This window comes from Delphinapterus leucas, chromosome 20 (assembly GCF_059928025.1).
Source record: "Delphinapterus leucas isolate spDelLeu-1000000601 "Yukka" chromosome 20, BTC_Dleu_Yukka2, whole genome shotgun sequence".
In the NCBI taxonomy this organism is placed as follows: Eukaryota; Metazoa; Chordata; class Mammalia; order Artiodactyla; family Monodontidae; genus Delphinapterus; species Delphinapterus leucas.
In genome coordinates this window covers 54,233,550-54,252,527 of record NC_143148.1, presented here as the reverse complement: position 1 = coordinate 54,252,527, position 18,978 = coordinate 54,233,550, and the positions used below count along the sequence as shown (strand labels likewise).

The 18,978-nt window shown below is 58.4% G+C and overlaps 1 protein-coding gene and 1 long non-coding RNA gene across 6 annotated transcripts in view; one reads left to right on the top strand and one right to left on the bottom strand.

Annotated features, from left to right (window-relative positions):
- Positions 1-18,978, bottom strand: part of CMIP (c-Maf inducing protein) — a 237,487-nt gene that overhangs the window by 3,003 nt on the left and 215,506 nt on the right. For all 5 annotated transcript variants that reach the window (XM_022583088.3, XM_022583089.3, XM_089903337.1 and 2 more), the window contains 10 exons: positions 13,488-13,553; positions 12,157-12,183; positions 11,807-11,855; positions 9,234-9,341; positions 6,502-6,618; positions 4,781-4,921; positions 3,938-3,985; positions 2,744-2,890; positions 1,790-1,895; positions 655-725 (listed from right to left, as the gene is read on the bottom strand). In XM_022583088.3, coding sequence (XP_022438796.1) covers positions 655-725; positions 1,790-1,895; positions 2,744-2,890; positions 3,938-3,985; positions 4,781-4,921; positions 6,502-6,618; positions 9,234-9,341; positions 11,807-11,855; positions 12,157-12,183; positions 13,488-13,553 — 880 coding nt within the window. The remainder of the gene's footprint in view (positions 1-654; positions 726-1,789; positions 1,896-2,743; positions 2,891-3,937; positions 3,986-4,780; positions 4,922-6,501; positions 6,619-9,233; positions 9,342-11,806; positions 11,856-12,156; positions 12,184-13,487; positions 13,554-18,978) is intronic.
- Positions 13,547-17,461, top strand: LOC149744712 (uncharacterized). Its single transcript, XR_016391045.1, has 2 exons — positions 13,547-13,960; positions 14,665-17,461. It is a non-coding gene; the product is annotated as an uncharacterized LOC149744712 (long non-coding RNA).

Here is an 18,978-nt window from a genome sequence, read left to right as displayed (position 1 = left end):
TGGGCCCCAGGCTACAGGTCTGGCTGAGCTGGAGGGGAAGCTGAGGGGGGGAGGCCCTGCTGGAGGAGGGCTTCCAGGGTGCCCAGGGTCTGGCGCGGTCCTGGCCCAGCCCTTCCTTCCCAGGGCGCTGGCTCTGCGGCCGAGCCCACTCCTCCGGGCCCGGGATGAGGGGGCGGCAGGAGCCTGCTGAAGGCCCAGCCCCTCCAGCCCTGACGAGACACGCGTTTTTACAAACAAAATGTGCCCACCTTCCAGCACCCAGATCCTCTTTCCTTGATTTTAAGCTGCCAACCTAGCCCAGCCTGCTGGTCCTGGGTCTCAGCTGTGTGACTGCACCAGCCCTGCAAACCTTCTCCGTGCTGCTACCCCTCGCATGTACTCTCCCTCAAAAATCCTGCTTTCCACGTAACAACCAGAACGAACTTGTAAAAGCAGAACTCACTACCCTGCTTAGAGCCTCTGAAAGCCTCCCGAACCTGGATGAGATCCAGGGTCCTTCCGTGACCTGCGAGGCCTTATCCGGTCTGGCTCCAGTCTCTTCTCTCACTTTCTAGTCACGTTGGCTACAAAGTCGGTTCGTACCAACCCTTTCTGCCTCAGGACCTTTGCACTTGCCAAGGAAGGAAGGAAGGAAGGAGGGAAGAAAGGGATTACCTTCAGGTCTTCGTAGGTGTCCGCCGAGAGCTTGGTGCTGTTCATGTTTAAGCTGCAGAGACTCTTCATGGCTGTCCAGGGACAGACAGACAGACACAGTCATTAGGTCAGTGGGACCCCACAAGGGGCAGTTGCAGGTACAGGATGGAAAAGCTGGGGGCGGACTGAGTTGCCGAGACCTCTGGTTAGGAGATGGGGTCGGGGAGGTGGGGTTTCAGAGGCACAGCCCGGGACCACTACGTACAGAAGGTCTATTTCAGGCAGGAGCTGATCTGAATTGGGCCCACGTTCTCCCCCTGCCCTCTGAGCCTCTCTCCCTTCTGGTCCCCCTCTGTCATGTCCCTCCACTGCCTGTACCCCAAATGTCCCCAGAACTTGCCTGTCACACTGCAGACAGTGGACCCCGCTGTGACTCTAAACCTCATCCTCTCTGCCCTCTGTTACCCCGTCACCTGCCCCCAGCCACTCCCAAGCCACCCAGAACATGCCGACGACCTTGCAGGAGTCATGCCCACTGCCCAGCATGCCTCCCCCTCGGTCAATTCCTACGTATGTGTCTTTCACCCCCAGATCCAGTCACCTCTCTGGGAAGCCTTCCTGGATTCCTCTCAGCTGAGGCCCAGGGCCTCTCATCTAAACCAATGGACCTGGAAATGGGAAATGCAGATTCCCAGGCTCAACATCACCCAAGATTTGAGTTTAGTAGATTGGGGTCAGGGTACAGAAATCGACAGTTCTAGGCGCCTTGAGTATTTTGTGGCTCCTTCTACTAGGGCGGTGCTTCTCAAACTTTAATGTGCATTGAGAATCGCCCGGCACTTTGTTACAGTGCAGTTTCTGAGTCAGCAGGTCTGGGGCAGGGCCCGAGAATTTGCATTTCTAACCGACTCCCAGGTGAAGGCTGTGGCTGGGGCTACAGCTGCTGCGGCGGGTCAGGGGAGCACGATTGCCCTCAGGGGCTGGGACAGCGTCGGGAGGGCACGGGCTGGGCCTCACTCATTCTTCCTTTTTCCTCTAGAGCATCAGCTCCACGAGGGCAGGGATACTTCCGCCTGGCATGGGGGAGGTGCTCCGGGAGCACACAGCACGGTGCGTGAATGGAGGAAGGGATGAAGGGATGGATGGATGGACTCACAGCTGAGGGCCAGCAGGCCGGCGTCGGTGACGGGCGTCTCGCACAGGTTCAGCACCTGGAGCATCGTGAGGTGTTCCGACAGGAGCCGCAGGCCAGCGTCTCCAAACTGTGGGGCAGAGACCTTCTCAGCCTGGACACTGACGCTGGCCTCCCCGGGCACCCGGGGCGACGACCCCGAGGCAGGGGCAGCGGCGGAGCAAGGAGACAGGACAAAGCCCAGGCCTGAGGCCCATGGCCTCCACGCCTCAGGGCCTGGGCTGCTCTCGCTTCTCTCCAGAGACTCCAGTGCCCTGACCGGGTTCAAATCCAGCTTCTGCCGGTGCCGTGGACCAGACAAGGGCCCCCCCTGGAGTCGGTGTTGCCATCTGTCAAGGGTGGCTTTGAACTCAGTGACTCGTGGCTACTAGCGGGAGCCGAGGTGGCCCTTCCCTGGGCGGGACAGCGGGACAGCAGGGCCGCTGGGAACGCCCCGGTTCTCTTCTGCGAGATGAGGGTGTCGGCAGGGCCTGCACCTCACAGTGGAGTGGAGACCACACGTGCTGGTACGTGTTTAACAGCCCAGTCGGTACTAAGCACGGGCAGCGGGCACCGTGCGCTGTGGACATTATTACAAGGAGGAGACCCACCAGCCGCCTGCACAACCCCTGGGCAGGGGTGTGAGACCTGTGTCACGTGTCAGCTGTGCCGGGCACGTCCCTGCTCTGGGCCTTGGCGACTCCAACTGTGGGACGGGCCACTGGGCTTCACGAGGGGCGAAACCTTCTCTGGCCTGGGACCCTCTGGGGGACGTGGGCGCTGTGCCGTGGAGGGGGCGTGGTGATGAAGCGACTGGCCCCGTGGGTTCTGGGCAGAAAGCCAGCCATGGAGGAGGGTGCAGGACAGGCCTGCGGCAGGGGTGCACGGTGGGCACGGAGCGGGGCGCAGGGGGCAGGGGGCAGGGCAGGCCACATGTACCTGAGTGGACCACAGGTTCAGCTGCTTGAGAGAAGGCAGTTTGATGAGGTGCTCAGCGCAGGCACTGGTTACGTTGGTGAAGGCCAAACTGAGGTTCTCCAGGTTTCCAAAGGAGCCAGAGCTCAGCAAACGAGCCAAGTCAGCATCCTGCAGACGGGACGGGCAGGCGGGGTCTCAGGAGGCCTGGGGCTGCCAGCAGCTCCCCGAGGCCCTAAGCCTCCCCTCCCCAGCCCCACAGAAAGCTGTGGCGGGGAGGAGAGCATGGTCCAGTGGGTTGGGACAAAACGGGGTGTCAGGGAGGGCACGACTGCCTCCACATCTCCGTGGTGGCAGCTGCCTAGCTGGAGAAAGCCTTCGAAGCTGTGACTCACAGCCTGAGTCACCAGTGGGGTGTTTCCAAGGCCACGTCCCTCCCACAGGCGTGTGCATGTGTGTCCGACCGTCTCACTTTCCCAGGCGGGAGCTTGCGCCCATTTCCCACCTGCAAACACTGAGGCCCTTTCAAGGAGTGTGTGAGCACTAGACTCTGAGGTCATTGAGGGTCCCTTCTATCTTTGTGATAGAATCCTTGAGTTTTAGCTGCCAACTGGCTGCCCTGGATTAAGGCTAATCTCCCAGCTAGGTGGGGCCACGTGCTAAACCTGGACAACGGTATACAAGCAGATGTGTCCCGCAGAACTTCCAGGAAGGTCCTTAAAGGGAAGGGGCGTGTTCCTCTTTGCCTCCTCCTCCTTCCTCCTGGCTTGAATGGAGATAAGAGGGCTGGAGCTTGAGCAGCCAGTTTGGACTATGAGGTGGAAGCTATGTGCCAAGCACAGTGGGGCAGCAGGATAGAAGGAACGAAGATCCCTGAAGACCTTGTAAAATGGGGAAGGAGGCACCAGCCCGATAGGCTTCTTGTCATAAGATAAAAGGAACTATGAGCACAATTTATCTGGTACGTGAATCCTCAACGTATATGAGCTATTATCATCATTATGAATAACTGGTAACATATTAACATTAATATCAACAGTAATCTTTATCATAATGTTTGGTTTCCTGCAACCCAGTTCCCTCCTAGGGAGGGAAGTACCATAGGGTCCCTGTTCACCTCCTCCCATCACCTCCAGCACACACTGTCTGCTGTTCCCCACCAGGGAGGATAACCCGCTTCTTCCCTCCCAGCCCTGCAGGAGAATGAAACCAACTCACTGTGGACTTGGAGGGCAGTGTTAGCCTGGTGGGCCCGCCTTTCCTTTGCTGCAACAGAAGTCAGACTGGTTACGACCCACTTTTCCCTGAGCCCTCACCCGGTACCCGCGCCTCCATAACACCTCTCATGGCACTGTTTGTATTTCTTGGTAGAGGCAGGCAACATGGTGGTCTTTGTCTCAGGGGCAGACCCCGAGGCCAGGTCTGAGGGCAGGTGGTTTATCAGAGAGGCGATCCCAAGAAACCCCAGCAGGGGAGCGGGGAACTGAGACCACAAAGGCCCCTAAAGGAAGAGGCTGTGATCACCCCAGCTACCCCTGGGCCTCTGGGAAATGGTGGCGAAGTCACATCTCACAGAGAGACCCCACCTCTCCCGCCAGTCACTGGTTGAGAGCTGCTCCAGGAGACCACGGGGTGTGAATTCTCCACCCCTTCTGTCCTGCTGTGCCCGTGGACAGAGAAAGCCCTCTGGCCAGGAGGTACGGGTGCTGGCGTTCGGAAATCAAGCCCCGTGCCCTGAAATGAAGGGCCTGAGGGAAGTGGGCGAGGGAGGAGGGGCACAGACAGCCACTGCCAGGCCTGGCTCGGAGGGTGACACAGGATGTGTGTGTGACCAGGCCCATATGGGCTGTTTGACCTTGGGCCGCAGACTCAGCCTCTCTGATCATCTGGAAAGTGGCGGGTGGCAATCCCGACCTCTCTGGGTCTGGAGGAGGAGTCAGTGAGGTGGAGGCCGGCACAGGTGCCACGGACCCTGGGCTCTGCCCTGCTCACTGCAGCCCCGCTCTCGCTGCTGGGCAGGGGAGCCCCGGAGCCGGGCCGGGCAGCCGGGCGTGGACTCACCAGCTCCTTCAGCTCCCGCTGCCGGTCGCACAGCTGCTCATACATGCGCTTCCCCACGCCCGTGCTCTCCAGGGTCGAGATGATCTGCAGCTGCGTGTCGTTGTTGTCGATGATGTTGTATTCCAGCATCAAGCACAGGATCTGCCAAGAGCCGGGAGGAGAGTTACCGCCAGCCCGAGACTCTGGGCGGGGCTGGTTCTCAAAGGCGCGGAGGCCTGAACCCTCAGCCTGTCCCAAGGGCCCCTCACGCCTCGGGAGGCGGCCAAGCTCGGCACACCCATGCGTTCCCAGGTCTTGTTCTCTCCCCGCTCTCTGCACTTCCGGCTGTGCGATGCTGGGGGGATCGCCTGCCCCGCTGTCCCCTCTGTGTAACGGGAACATTAGCGCACACACTCAGCGCGTGGGAGCTCCCAGTTAACGCTTGTGGGCACGATGCACGCCAGGCCCCTAGGGCCTGGTAGAGCCCGAAAGACAGGACACCTCTTTCTATCCCTTGCTTTTCCACGGAAAGCTCTGGGAGTCAAACTCTTTGATGCTCTCCCTGCTGAGAGGTGAAGTCTAATTCCCATCCCCTTGACTATGGGCCTGGCCTCGGTGACTCACTTCTTTTCTTTTTTTTCGGCACGCGGTCCTCCTACTGCTGTGGCCTCTCCCGTTGCGAAGCACAGGCTCCGGGCACGCAGGCTCAGCGGCCATGGCCCACGGGCCCAGCCGCTCTGCGGCATGTGGGATCCTCCCAGGCCAGGGCACAAACCCGCGTCCCCTGCATCGGCAGGCGGACCCTCAACTACTGCGCCACCAGGGAAGCCCTCACTTCTTTTTTTTTTTTTTTTAAATTAATTAATTAATTTATTTGACTGCACTGGGTCTTAGTTGTGGCACGCCAATCTTTAGTTGCGGCATGCGTGTGGGACCAGGGATTGAACCCATGCCCCCTGCATTGGGAGCGTGGAGTCTTAACCACTGGACCACCAGGGAAGTCCCAGGGACCGACTTCTCATGGCCAGAAAGTGGCAGAAGTGATGCTGCCTGACTTCTGAGGTTGAGACAGGAAAAGAGATATAGCTTCTGCCAGGTGTCTTTGGACAGTGGCTGTGGAAGCCCCAGGCTTCTGGGGACTTTGGGGGAGACAGAGGTGACATGAGTGCCCGGGGTTGGTGTGTGCTCCTCGGTGAGTGGGAAGGCTACGACCAAGGCTGCTGTGTGGACGGCGGCCTGGCAGCCCCAGCTGCTCCAGCCTCCGCTGGTCGCGTCCCCTCAGGCCAGCGCCAGACACGTGAGGGAAGCAGCCTTGGGAGGACCTAGCCCACCCCCATCTGACCGCGGCCCCATGAGACACTCAGAGTGAGAAGTGGTCAGCTGAGCCCAGTCATCCCAAGACCCAGGAGCAAATAAATGAGCATTATTGTTTGAAGCCCCCATTTGGGGTTGGTCTGTTCTGCGGCAACAGACAAATGGAGCAGAAACCTGCCCAATCGATCCCTTGGACCCACGTGGATCAAAAAGTGAAATTAAAATGAAATTAGCAGACGGTTTGATGAAGGTCTCCCACTCCCGCTAAGCTCAGGAGGGCTGGGGCTGTGCCTGCCTCGTCCGCTGCCGTGTCCCCAGCTCTTGTAATAACTCAGGGCTCCTAGAGGCTCCTAGAAGGTGCTCCATCAACAAGGATGAAGTCCTGGGAGAGTTGGAAACCTTACCAGGGACTCGGGCCAGCTCCTTACCTCCACCATGGTCTGGTTCCCCCTCAGCGCCAGGAGCATGCAGGGTCCCAGCTTGTTTTCTGCCAGGGAGAGCAGGAATTTTTTGGTCTTGTAACAGGAGCCCATGAGGATGTGCACCTGTGAGGAGAGATGGGCCAGGTGAAGGGCAGTGACCGCGTGGGCTGTGCCCGCGGTGCCTGCCTTCTACGTGCTACAAGGATCGTGAGACCAGAAGACACTGATCAGACACACCCCACACCCAGTCTGGACACTGCATCTGCAACGATCACCAGACTCTCCCCGGGGGATTCAAAGGACCCCCCCCCCCGACACCAGCTCCCATGTGGATGAACCTCGAGGACACTGTGCTACGTGAAGTAAGCCACTCACAGGACATATGCTGTAGGGTCCCACTCATGGCAGGGACCTAGGGTCAGACTACAGAGACAGAAAGGAGAAGCGGGGGTGGGGTGGGGTGTCGGGGCGGGGGGAGGGCGTGGGGAGTTAGTGTTTATAGCGGGGACAGTTTCGGTTTGGGAAGATGAAGTTTGGAGATGGATGGTGGTGGTGACTGCAGAACACTGTCGGTGCACTTGATGCTACAGAACTGTACACTTAAAAATGGTTCAGGTGGGCAGAAATTAACACAACATTGTAAATCAACTATACTTCCATAAAAATGTTTTAAAAAATGGTTAAGGCGGTAAGATTTATGTTATATATGTTTTACCTCCGCTCCGTACACACACACAAAAGCCCCCTCTCCCATACCCCTTGGGACTCTGCTGACATCTGGCCCTCTGGGTCTTGGCACCGTCAAACCTGGCGGAAGCATCTCGGCAGCCCCTGCTTAGGGTGCACAGGCCCACCCCTCACACGCAGGGTAGGGAACAGTACGGAGCCCCGTCTCCCCTTCCCAAGCCCCCTGTGAGTCCCAAAGGTGTTCTGAGTGATCGCCTGCCCCAGAAACCCAAGAACTGGCAAATTCTGCTCCATCTTGGGTTATCTGCAGGGCAGCCATTAAGAAAAGTGTGTTTCTTTCTGGTGCATCTGGAGATGGGTGCCCAAGGGCAAGGGTCCCCAACCAACAGCTGGGAGGCCCAAACACCTGGTGTGCTCTCCCCCTGACTTCATGTAAGAGCAAATGCCCTTCTGCGGTTGGAAACGGCAGCCTAATCAAGGGGACCTCATCCGTGCCATGTGTCTCCATGGAAACGACGCATCACCATCCAGGGGCTGCCTGCTTCCTTCCCCACGTATATTCTTTTCTGCTGCATCACCAACAACTCTGGCATACAAATGCAATCTCTCAGGCTGGGGAGCTGCCAGCTCCCTGACTTCTCTCTCTCACAGTCCCCGCACCAAGGGGCGGGGGGGGGGGGGACCCGCGGGGCATTGCCATGGTGAAGCTGTGACATCAGAGCAGAGAAGCCTGTGAGAGGTGGTGCAGGCAGGCAAGGCCAGCATTTCCAGGACACACAGGGCACTCAAAGGGGACACGTCAGGCAGCAGGCGAGGAGTGGAGAGCAAGTGCATAAGGAAAGGAACCTAAAAATAAGCCCCTTTCCAGAGAGGATCCAGAGGCAGTGCTGGGGTCTGTCGTCACTGCGCAAACACTGCCAAGTTCACTGCGGAGAGCGTTATGAGCTGCTCACTCCACTGAACCGGCTGCCCAGCAGCGATGAGAATAACCACGCCCGTCACTTCTGCACACTCACTGTGCGCTAGGCCCTGGCCCGGCGCCTCGCATATATTGTCACAGGCAATCACCATGGTAATCCCGAGACGCCAGGACTATGCTCCCCGTTTCACAGACGAGGAAACCGAAGCCCCGAGAGGCAAGTTCCTGATCCGAGGTCATCAGGCTAGCGTGTAGCAGGGCTGCAACCTTAGCCACGGCCAGCCTAGGCTTGCGCCCTTCTCAAGCTCTGGAACATGAGTGACTGTGGAACGGAGCTGGTTTTGTCAGCAAGCGGGCTAGGTGAGGTTGCCGGCCGCCTAGAGGAGCATCTGCCCTGGGGAAGGGGCATCTGTGCCTCCTTTCACAAGATGGACACTCTTTGCTACTGGAAGAAGGGCCGGCTCTGGACAGCGTGGGCCTGGCCGAGGGAGGAACTTGGAGGCCGGAGGCCTGTGTGACCTCGGGCAAGCCACTGCACCTCTCCGTGCCCGTTTCCACACAGAGGTAGTTAAGGGATGGGGCTGCCGTGAAGATGAAGAAAGATCGTGCATGTGAGGTGTCGGTCACAGTGCACAAGGAAAGTATCAGGAGTCACCAAGGATGCGGTTATTGGTCTGGGGATCTCAGATGCCTCATCTCCAAGGTGGGCCGGTCATCCTGACCTTGGCGATACGGGGCAAGGATCAGACGAGCTGGCGGATGGATCTGCAGCGCCTTCTAGGATACCTGTGCCCATTACGCGCTCAGTCCCTTGAACAAAGCAACGCGCTGCAGTGATCCCGATGAGCTTGGGCAGTTAACACCTGTAACGTCTGGAAGATGGGGTAATAGGAAGTGTCCCTCCTCACGCTGCTGGGGGAGCCTCTGGCTCGGGGCCTGCTCAGGTAAGAGGTGAGGAAGTGACACCTGTGGCCGGCGTCACCATCACCATCTTCATCACCGGCATCCTTTCAGCCTGGAAATTCCAGGGCGGCCTCAGGGGGCACGGGGCGGCTCTCTCACTGGTCAGGGGAGGGGAAGCCAATGTGCCCGCCCGTGGCTCCGGCCACTCCCACCCCTGCCCCTCACGTACCATGCTGGCGAACAGCTCCCCGTCGTCGTCGCAGGCCACCCCTCCGGGGCTGTAGAGCTGAAACCAGCCGTCCTTGCCGGCTCGCACGCTCAGCAGGCACGAGTGGACCTGCCGCAGGGGGAGAGCGCTTGGTCAGCCCCTGCAGACCCGTGACGACGGTGGCCCACGATCCACACACGCCAATGGCAAACGCCCAGACAAGTCCCACGGTTAAGGAACTGGTTTAACTTAGTTTAGTCCAGACCTGCCCAGCCTTCTACTAAATTCCACGGAAGGCCTTTTGGGAAAAACTCTGATATCCATAAACAGGGGAACCCCAGCTCCTCAGGATGGAGGGCCGGGCCCTGGTTTGTTTAGCTGCCCTGAATAAAGCAAGTCTGTGGCCAAGCTGGGGTAGAGAGGCGCAAAGGGACCTCTGTGCCGCTCTCTCCAGCACCTTTGATGGGGGCATTTTTTTCTCCTTTCTCTGTCTGGGTCTCTGTCCCCCTCTCTGTGTCTTCAATTCCTCTCTCTCTCTGCTCTCCTTTCTCTCTGAACCTCTACCCCACTCCCTCACTTTTGGGGCATTTGCCCCTCCACCTCTGGGGGTCTGCCTGCTTCCCTACTTCACCCTCATGGGTGCTGTCCCCAGGCTTTGCCTCTGTCCCGCCGATGTCTCTCTCTCTCTCTCTCTCTCTCTGGGACCCTGACATTCTCTCCTTAGGAGAAAGGGTCTCTGTCCAGAGTCGGGGGCAATTTCAGTGCTGCCCGAAGCACAGCTCTCTCTGTGGCTCTCAGCTTCCTCCCCAGGGCTCCACACGTCTGTGTGTGGGTGGCGTGTGTGCGTGTGTGCAAACACGTGTACACATGTGGGAGGAATTCCACATCCACCCCGGCCCCGCTGTAATTGCAGGGAGAGAGTGAAGGACGAGCTCCTGCCAAGAGTCACTTACTCACAGATACTCAGTTGATCACAACCCACACACAAGGAAACAGAAAGCAGGGGCGGCAGGGCTCTGACTTTTCCCTCTGAGTTGGAAGACTATCGGACGCTAACTTAGCTATACTTCAAAGAAACAAGGAAGCAAGAGTATGAAACTCTGTTCAACAGATACAGCAGAGAATCTATAAGAAAACAACTATGGCTCCATCTGGGAGGGAGAAGGTGGGAAGGGAGAGGAGTGAGGGGAAGAGAAGCAGGAGAGGAAATCAGAGCAGGAGGCGGGCGGAAGCGGGAGGCACGGCTGGCAAGAGGGGCCTGCTGGGGGGCCGTGTCCTCAGCAGCCTCCCGGGCGTTACCCGGGCTGGGAAGTTTCCCTCCTGGCACTTGGCACTGCCGCTCCGCCTTGGGATGCGGCTGGTACCACTTTTGTTCATCAACTTCAAAGTCGGCGTCTGAAATGAAGCCTCACTTTCCAGGGGAATTCTGAGACTCTGCCTTCACGCACGGCGAGGGATGGCTCAGGTTTAAGAAGAACGGAGACCACCGCTGGTACCCAGACATTTAAAAGCTCCCTGTCTATGGCTTCTGCCCGAGGATCGCTTTTGGAGTCAGGTGTAGAATCATGGTGTTTCAGAACTAGATCCTTCTAGATCCTTCTCGAACCAGGCTTTATAGTGTGGCCTCTTTAGAATATACTCTGGCTCCACCGAGAATAACTCCCTCCCTCATCCTCCGGCTCTGCCAGGGGTGCAACGTGTCCACCTCTGTCCCTGCCTGGGAACCAGACCCCTCATGCCCCAGACTCCGTGGGCACAGAGAAGGGGCCTGAGCACCTCAGGGCAGCCCCGCCTGGCCCGCTGTGCACGCTGCAGGGCTCGCCCCTTCTGGAGCCTAACTATCCCTGGGTGAGGGTAGGGCCTCGGTCCATGTACCAGTTGTGTGATCTCGGGCATGTAACCCCCGTTTTCTCAACTCTAAAAGGAGGGTAATTCCAATGTAAAATGGGGATGATGGTAGCACCTAGTCATCAGGGTTGTTGTGAGGATTAAATGAGAAAACGCATGTGCCTGACACAGCGTGAGCACCCAGCGAAGGCTGTTGCTGTCATTACAGCGATGCAATGGGAGAACGGCTGGGGTGGGTTCCCAGCCCACTCTGGGTCCTTGTTCACATACAGGGGCTCTGGGAGGGAAGGCTGCTGCCCTCTCCCTGAAGCCCAGCTGTTGGAGGGGCAGAGTGGCCCCTCGGGGAGGCCCTAGGCCACCATGCCCGGGAAATAAAACCTGGCTCAGATCCCAGCTCAGACATCTTCCCTGGCCCGCTGATACTCAGAACGGCAGGACCAGAGAGAATGAGCCGTATCTCAGAGCTGGTTAGGAGCCCCGGTGCCAGCCTGGCCCTAAATCATGGCCCGTGCCCTAAGGAGAAACAGCCGGTGGGAAACACCTCTGGGGAGCCTCAGTTTACAGTAAAACACTGACATCACGGGCCAGGCTTGGACACTTGGGTTGGGGGCTGTGTTTATGCACAAGGCAAAGGAGCCTTTGTAAACTGTTAAGGATGCCCGCGAGGGACAAGGGGGCCCTGACAGAGCCACATGCGCCCTGCTGCAGCCTGGACCGTGTGCCTGCGAGGGAGAGGGAGGCCTCACCTCTTGTCGTGGGTCTTCGGCGAACCTCTGAATCACGTACTTCAGTTCCCTGAAAGAGACGGGGTAGGGGCAGAGTCATGCCCAGGGTCCCGGCTGGGGTGGGCCGGGATCGGGGGCTGAGGACAGAGCTGGGGAGGGGCGGGGCACCGGCTGAGCTGGCAGGATCAGGAGACGCCTGGACGGGCCTGGACACGCGTCTCCGGGAGAACTTCTGGGAGGAGCCATCCTTGCCTCCCAGAAGGCACGTGACGAGGACGGGCCGGAAGGAGGGCTGGCTGCTGGGGGACGCCCGCAGGACAGAGGACACTCGTCCGGGAAGAAGGTAACAAGGGCATTGCCCAAATACTCACTTGGTGAACTTCTCGTGTGCGAGAGCTCTGCAACAGAAACAAAGGGAAAACCGCAGTGAGCAGGGCGTTCGCGACAGCAGTGACCCAGGGTCCTTCCTCTGGGGGCGGCAGGCTTTCTGCCGGATTCCAAGAACGAAGGGGAAGTTGAGCATGAAACACCGACATCGTGTCCCCACTCGACATGACATGGAGCAGAGGGACGGGAACGGGCTGAGCTCCCCGGGCCCCTGCTTACTCTAAAAGGAGGGTAATTCTAATGTAAAATGGGGCTGATGGTAGCACCTAGTCATGAGCGCCAGGCTTCAGAGTAAGCAGAAGCGGAGCTCTGGGGGGGTGCACGTGAGCACGTCTGCGCGTGGGCACCAGGGACCCAGGTGTGCTTGTGAAGTGTGCCACCACTAAGGCGCGGCTGCGCTAATTACCACCACTCATCCGAGTGGCAACCGGGGACCCTTCTCAGGGCCAGTCGCCTCACGGGCCCACCGGCAGGTGTATCCCCGCAGCCGTGGGAACAGCGGCTGCAGCCAATGATGCCACTGCTCTCAGGAGTCGGAGTTCTCCAGTCTCAAATCCTGGGGGCTCCAGGGACCAGCTGGGCCGGCAAATGGGGTAATTACTGCATGTAATGCCCCCTCGGAGAGCCGCATTTCACAAACACAGAGCTCCTCCGGAGAGAGCCCGGGGCTGCCTCCTGGGGCCCGGCTTCTTCACAGCTATCAAAACAGGCCTGCAGGCATTTTAGGGCCTGGTGATTTAGACAAAGCCTTCTCCTCAGGCCATTATCCACCAGAGAGTTTTCTCCCTATTTTCCCGTGATAAATTCAATACTGGGATAAGGGCGGGAGAGACGGAAGGGTCCGTTCCTGGCCCAGCTCACTGTGGGGCGTGAGCTAATCATCGTAATGGGGGTACTAAGGGAGCTTTCAGCATATGGCCGTGCAGCACACAAAGCCATTCCACACGCATTACGTCTGGATTTTTACTCTGGCCCTCGGGAGACGGGAGAGGCAGGTTTTCCTACGCCCATCTGACGCACAGTAAACACCGCTGACGTGACCGCATGGGGGCTGGTGCGGAGGGCTTTGTACTCTTAGCTCAGTGAAGCCATCTAGCCATGCAAGCACGTGATTTCCCCATTTTCGGGGGTGGGAGTGAGCCTCCTCGGGGTCCCACAGCTGAGGACCAACACCTCCATCTCCATCTCCCGCTGTCGTCTGTGGTGTCCCCCGGTGCGTCCCGTGACCTGATCGGTCCCCCTGCTAAGGCCGGGGTGGCCGACGGAGGTTGTCCTTTCAGGGCCGGAGGGTGCTGGGGACGTGTGTGGGACTTACTCTTTGGGGAATGGAATGGGCTGAAGCAAGCTGGCCAGAGACGGTCTCCAGTCATCATAGTCAGACCTGGAACGAGAGGGGACGACGGTCAGGGCTGGTCTAGACGAGGGGCGGTTAATGGTGTGTTATCACACAGGGTCAAAGATGGGGCGAGAGTCTGGCAGACACCACGTGGCACCGACTCTGCTCTGGTGACCTCGGCTCCCAGGGGCCCCGAGGGACAAGCAGCTGGTGTCTGCAGTGTGGCCGCGAGGCCTGATAAGCCTCTCCGGAGACTTCCCCGTGGCCGCCGAAGGGGCTAGTCACCCAGCTCCCCGGATTCCTCCTCCTTGCCACCACACCCAGGTTCCCAGACCCTCGTTCCTTCTATCTTCCAGAGCACGGAGGGCTGTCATGGGCTGAAACGTATCCCCCTCAGATTCGTACGCTGAAGTCCTAACCCCAGGACCTGAGCCCAGGAAGAGGTGACTGAGGTAAAATGAGGTCATTAGGGTGGGTCCTAATCCAACCTGACTGGTGTCCTCGTAAGTGGAGGTTAGGACACAGACACACACAGGGATGACCACTTATAAGCCAAGCAGAGAGGGCCTCAGACAAAACCAACACTACCCACACCTTGATTCCACAGTTCCAGCCTCCAGAACTGTGAGAAAATACATTTCTGTTGTTTAAGCCCCTTGGTCTGTGCTGGAACCTGGCCTAAGCAGAGGACGGCCCCGGACCCCAGACCTGATTTGTGGTCCTGTGGGCCCGGGGCTCCCTGATGTATAGAATTCGCTGTTTTTTGTTTTGTTTTGTTTTGTTTTGTTGGCACCACCGTGCGGCTTGTGCGATCTTAGTTCCCCAGCCAGGGATGGAACCTGTGCCCCCTGTGGTGGAAGCGTGGAGTCCTAACCACGGGACCACCAGGGAAGTCCCAGAATTCGCTGTTTTTCAACCTTCTTTTCGTTCAGTTGGACCCCTCTGCCCCCCGCCGCCCCAAGGAGCTTTTCCAACATTTTCCTTAATTGCTCTCTAAGTACACTATATCTGTTAATATGCTGTATGTCTGTCTCTACTTTATTCCAAAAAAGAGGAAGATCTTCTCACCCCCCAGAACAAATAATTCGCCCTCACCAACAATGCACAGTTTAGATAACCCTGGTGTAGGAACTGCTCCCACCCCTCCTTCCTCCAGATAAAGTGATGATAAAGTGGCAGCCTTCAGAATCCAGCTCACACCCTGGAGTGTTCCGAGGAAAGATGCAAACGCCGCCGCCGCCGCCGCCGGACACACCGAAAAGAATTCCCAGAAAAGCCTGTGGCCTGAGATAAGTTCTGACGGTGGTGCCGGCTCAGGGTTACTAAGCACTGACCAGGCCAGGCAGTGGGCACAGCCCGGCTCACTTAGTCCTCAGAACAGGCACTTGAGGACAAGACTATCGCACCTGCCCTACAGGTGAGAAAGCGAGGCCCCTCGTGCCTCCTGAGTTCAAGCAGCTGGGACGCTCAGAGCAAGGATTCACAGCCAGGTCCTCGGACTCCAGTGCCCGAGGCTGGGTGTGTGCTTTATGCTGCCCACGGGTGGATGGGCACAGGGAGCCCAGATCAGGACGTGGAGACAGACCCCTTTCGACCTCATACCTGCGGTCATTGATTTTTACAGCTGGCTTGTCTTCCCTCTAAACCCCTTCCCTCTTTCCCTCCCACCTGTCACTGACTGACTTATGGTTTCCAGAAAAATCTCAAAGTAATAGGAGCAAACACTGTATACAGCACCTGTCTCGAGCCAGGGGCTCTTCCAGGCACACACATGGATCAGCCCCTGTGTTCCTCCCAGAGACCTGGTGAGCTGGACGCGCCCGCCATCCCCACTCTACAGCCAAGAAAACTGAGTCTCGGTGAAGACAGGCACTGGCCCGAGGCCACACAGTCGGTAAGAGCTGGGGTTCGACCCCAGGAGCCTGGCTCCCGTGTCTGTGCTCCTACCCACCGAACAACATACTCGTGGCCCCTGTTTCCACCTGCAGAGGCAGGCCCCGTTCCCTTTCTCAAAAGGGGCACGTACTCATTTTTCTTTTGCTTTAAAAAAATATGTTCAATGTAGAAATGCCATTAAATACAGGAATCTCTACGGAGTGTTTAAATCACCCATAATCAGAGTGGGTGTCAGAGGAGCTGTGGCCGTGCCTGGTGTGTAGGCATCTGCTGGGCTCCCGGCCAGACACAGCCCAGACCATGGCTCACTCCGGAGGGAGGGGAGGTGATCAATGAACAGGGTTGTGTCACCGGGTCCAGGTGCTAAGCTCAGTGGGAGGTTGGGGCAGGGGTCTAGGTGAAAGCGTCTCCCCAGCCTGGAGCTCGGCCTCCTGAAGGCTCTGTCATGGCAGCTCACGCAGGACCAGGGGGAGGACGCAGGGGTGAAGGAAGAGGCAGAGGCAGACAGACTTCCTTCCTGGCCTGGGCCCTGCCCAGCTCCAAGTTTGCAGCTGGCTCCTGGACTTACTCCAAATATCCGGTCTGACCATTTTAGCGTACATGGTGGGTGTGTTGGGCAGAGACTGGGAAGCTAGGAGCCCGGGGCCTGGCCAGGCCCAAGGGATGGGCGTGGGATCCCCGTGGCCAGCAGAGCGCCTGTCAGGAGCATCCTGAGAGCAGTGCTGGCCTCAGGGCTGGCAGGCCAGGCTGACCTGGGGTGGTAGGGAGAGCTGCAGGCCGGGCTGTAAGAGGCCCGAGCCCACCTGCAGGAAGGACAGGATAGCCAGGCCTTCCTGGGCTCAGGGAGGAAGGGGAGAGTGAAACAGGTGCCTTAAGCAACCTGAGGCCCTCTGATGGGCCTCAGGTGTCAAGCAGCACACATTTAATCCTATAACCCCCATTTACAGATGAGAAATGGAGGCCCAGAGAGGTCAGGACACCTGCTGAAGATCACAGAGCTCAGGAGGGGAGAAGCTGGACTTGAACGAGGCTCCGTGAGCAAGAAATCCAGCCCTCTGGCCTCGGGCTGCTCTCCACGAGCGGTTTAGAGCCTACATGGCTGAGGACTTCCTTTCTCTTGCTTGGGAGGGGAGCGGGGCCGGCGAGGGGGGGGGCAGTGGTGCGCGTAGGTAACACCAGAGACAAGCTGGGCCGGTGAGGGGTGGACGTGGGAAATGAGGGCAGAGTGGTTCCGAGGATTTGGGGCAGCCGCCTTGGCCCGGCAGAGACAATGCACACTTGGTAGAATTGTAACCCAGCTTGACAGGTGCTGTTAGACCAGAGCTCGGAGCTGTCCCGTGGACAAGGTGCTTCCTCCAAGCAGACCCTTTCCCCGATTTCACGGAATCTTCTGCATGGCATGGGGAGAACACACCAGCCTGAGGGCACGGGGGGCCAAGCAAGCCTCTGAGAAGCCGAAGCCCCCAGCACACGGGTCTGGGACGGGCAGGCCTGGCCCTGACGGCTGTGTGCTCGCAGCGCCCAACCTGAACCCTGGCTCTGTCACGGCCACAGCCTGGAGAATGCCGTGTGTGGCTCCCTGGGGTGGGGCGCTGGTGGGGTCCACAAAGGGGCCCCTGGGGGTGAGCTAGGGCACAGCGAGGCCTGGGAGACCAAGGGGAGGTCCATGGCCTTTCTAGAAGACCATGAGCGAGGCACCTAATGCAGCCCAGGGCGCCAGGAGGGTGTGTCAGGGACACAGCTCATTCTGCTTTGCTCCTGCCGTCACACGCACAAGTATCTGCTCCCTCAAAAGGCAACTAGCCCAGGGATTAAAATCCAAGGTGAGACATGAGTGGCCTTTATCTCTGAAGCTGGGGATCTGGGCAAATCCCCCTTCTCTGCCTCGTCATCCCACCAGGGACCTGCCAGGGCTGTAGGCAGATCCACTGGCCTCAAATGCTCTAGGGAGTGTCTGGGTTCTACAGAGTGGCCACAAGCCCCAGGACATCTATACGCATACATACACTATACACACACACACACGCGCGCACACACACACACACACACACACACACGTGTATTTCTGCTGCTCTGCAGACCTCATCTAAAACCCTCGCCGGAAGCCCGAGCACGGAGATGCTGACCGTGGGGATGGGGGTACCTGTCCTTGCCGCAAGCCTGCAGGGTGCCAGGTGGTGTGGCGAACGCGTGGCACACACGAATTCACTGAATTCTCGAGGCAGCCCTGAGAGCCAGGACGCACTGACAGGCGTCACTATCCTTATTTCACAACTGGGAAACCGAGGCCCAGAGAGGCGGACTCATTGTCCGAAATCATACGATCAGTTGAACGGCGCGGGGAAAGATTGGACCCCAGTCTGGCTGACATTCAGCCAAGGAGGTGAGGTGGTCCTTCCACCCCCGCCCCCGGGCACCCAGCTCCTGCCCCCGAGTCCCACTGGGAAGACAGCGGCTGGCAGACGGTGAGCTGACCTGGAGGAACGGCTGGCAGCGGTGGTGTCTGGGGCCTGAGGACCCGCGTGAGGGCAGAGATGCTGACTGGGCTCCAGTCCACCCCACCCCAGAGCCTCATCAGACTCCCCAGCCACACTCACGGGCTTCATCCTGGCCGCGCGGTCGCCCGCAACCTCCTCCTCCATCTCTCCACCTGTTGGAGGCTATTCCAGCCACTCCTTGTCCGCCAGGGTCTCCAAGCCCCCAGACAGTCTCCCTTCCCTGCACTGAACTCCGGGTGTTTCCGCTCAGCAGAGCTGCGCTATCTGGCTGTGCCAGTCCTTCACGGAGCAGGGCGGTCCTGGGCGATGTCCCCGGCGCCTGCCTTCTACATTCTAGTCACTATCGTGCTTCCCGGTCACGAGGACAACCCCAAGTCCATCTGCATTTTCCCTAAAGGCCCCGAGGGGTGAGGCGTCTTCCAGCTGACCTCCAGCCCATCGAGGCCTCTTTTAAAATCCATGTGTTTGCAAAAGTAACAAGTAGCCAGATTCGAGCTGATCAGAAAACAGTGGATGTGCCCATCTCCCATCTCTCCCTCATGATGGCGGCTCTTTTCTCTTCCTGGACGGAAGGGCATCCCTTTGCCTGTGGCCACACGTGTGCCGGGAGATTCCCACGCTCCACCCCACCGGGCAGGCAATGTCGCTGCTTTTAGAACTTGGTGCTACTCAGATTCAGAGGGAATGAGAGCAGGGGGCGTTGGGTCCCCAGCATTTAGCACAGAACCTGGCCCACCTAGGTGTGCTGTAAGTGTTTGATGAAAGAATGCATAAATAAGTGGGTAAACAAATGTGTGAACCACACACACGTGCCCAGGAGGTTAAGAGCTGGAATCCGAACAACTATATACCAAACCTGCTCTGTCCAGCTCCCAAAGTCCACATTCTTTCCATCGTACCACCCAGCTTGGGCCTCACAGGGTGATGATCTCAGAGTCAGCCTTGACCTGTGCTGGGAATAGTTTTCCTTTTCTGAGTCTCCAGGGAACGTTTTGCAGTTTACGTTATTTTCCAAAGGTGTTAAATTCTAACTATTTGAGGGCCCTCTGATGGGAACACAACTAATCAGGGCCCCT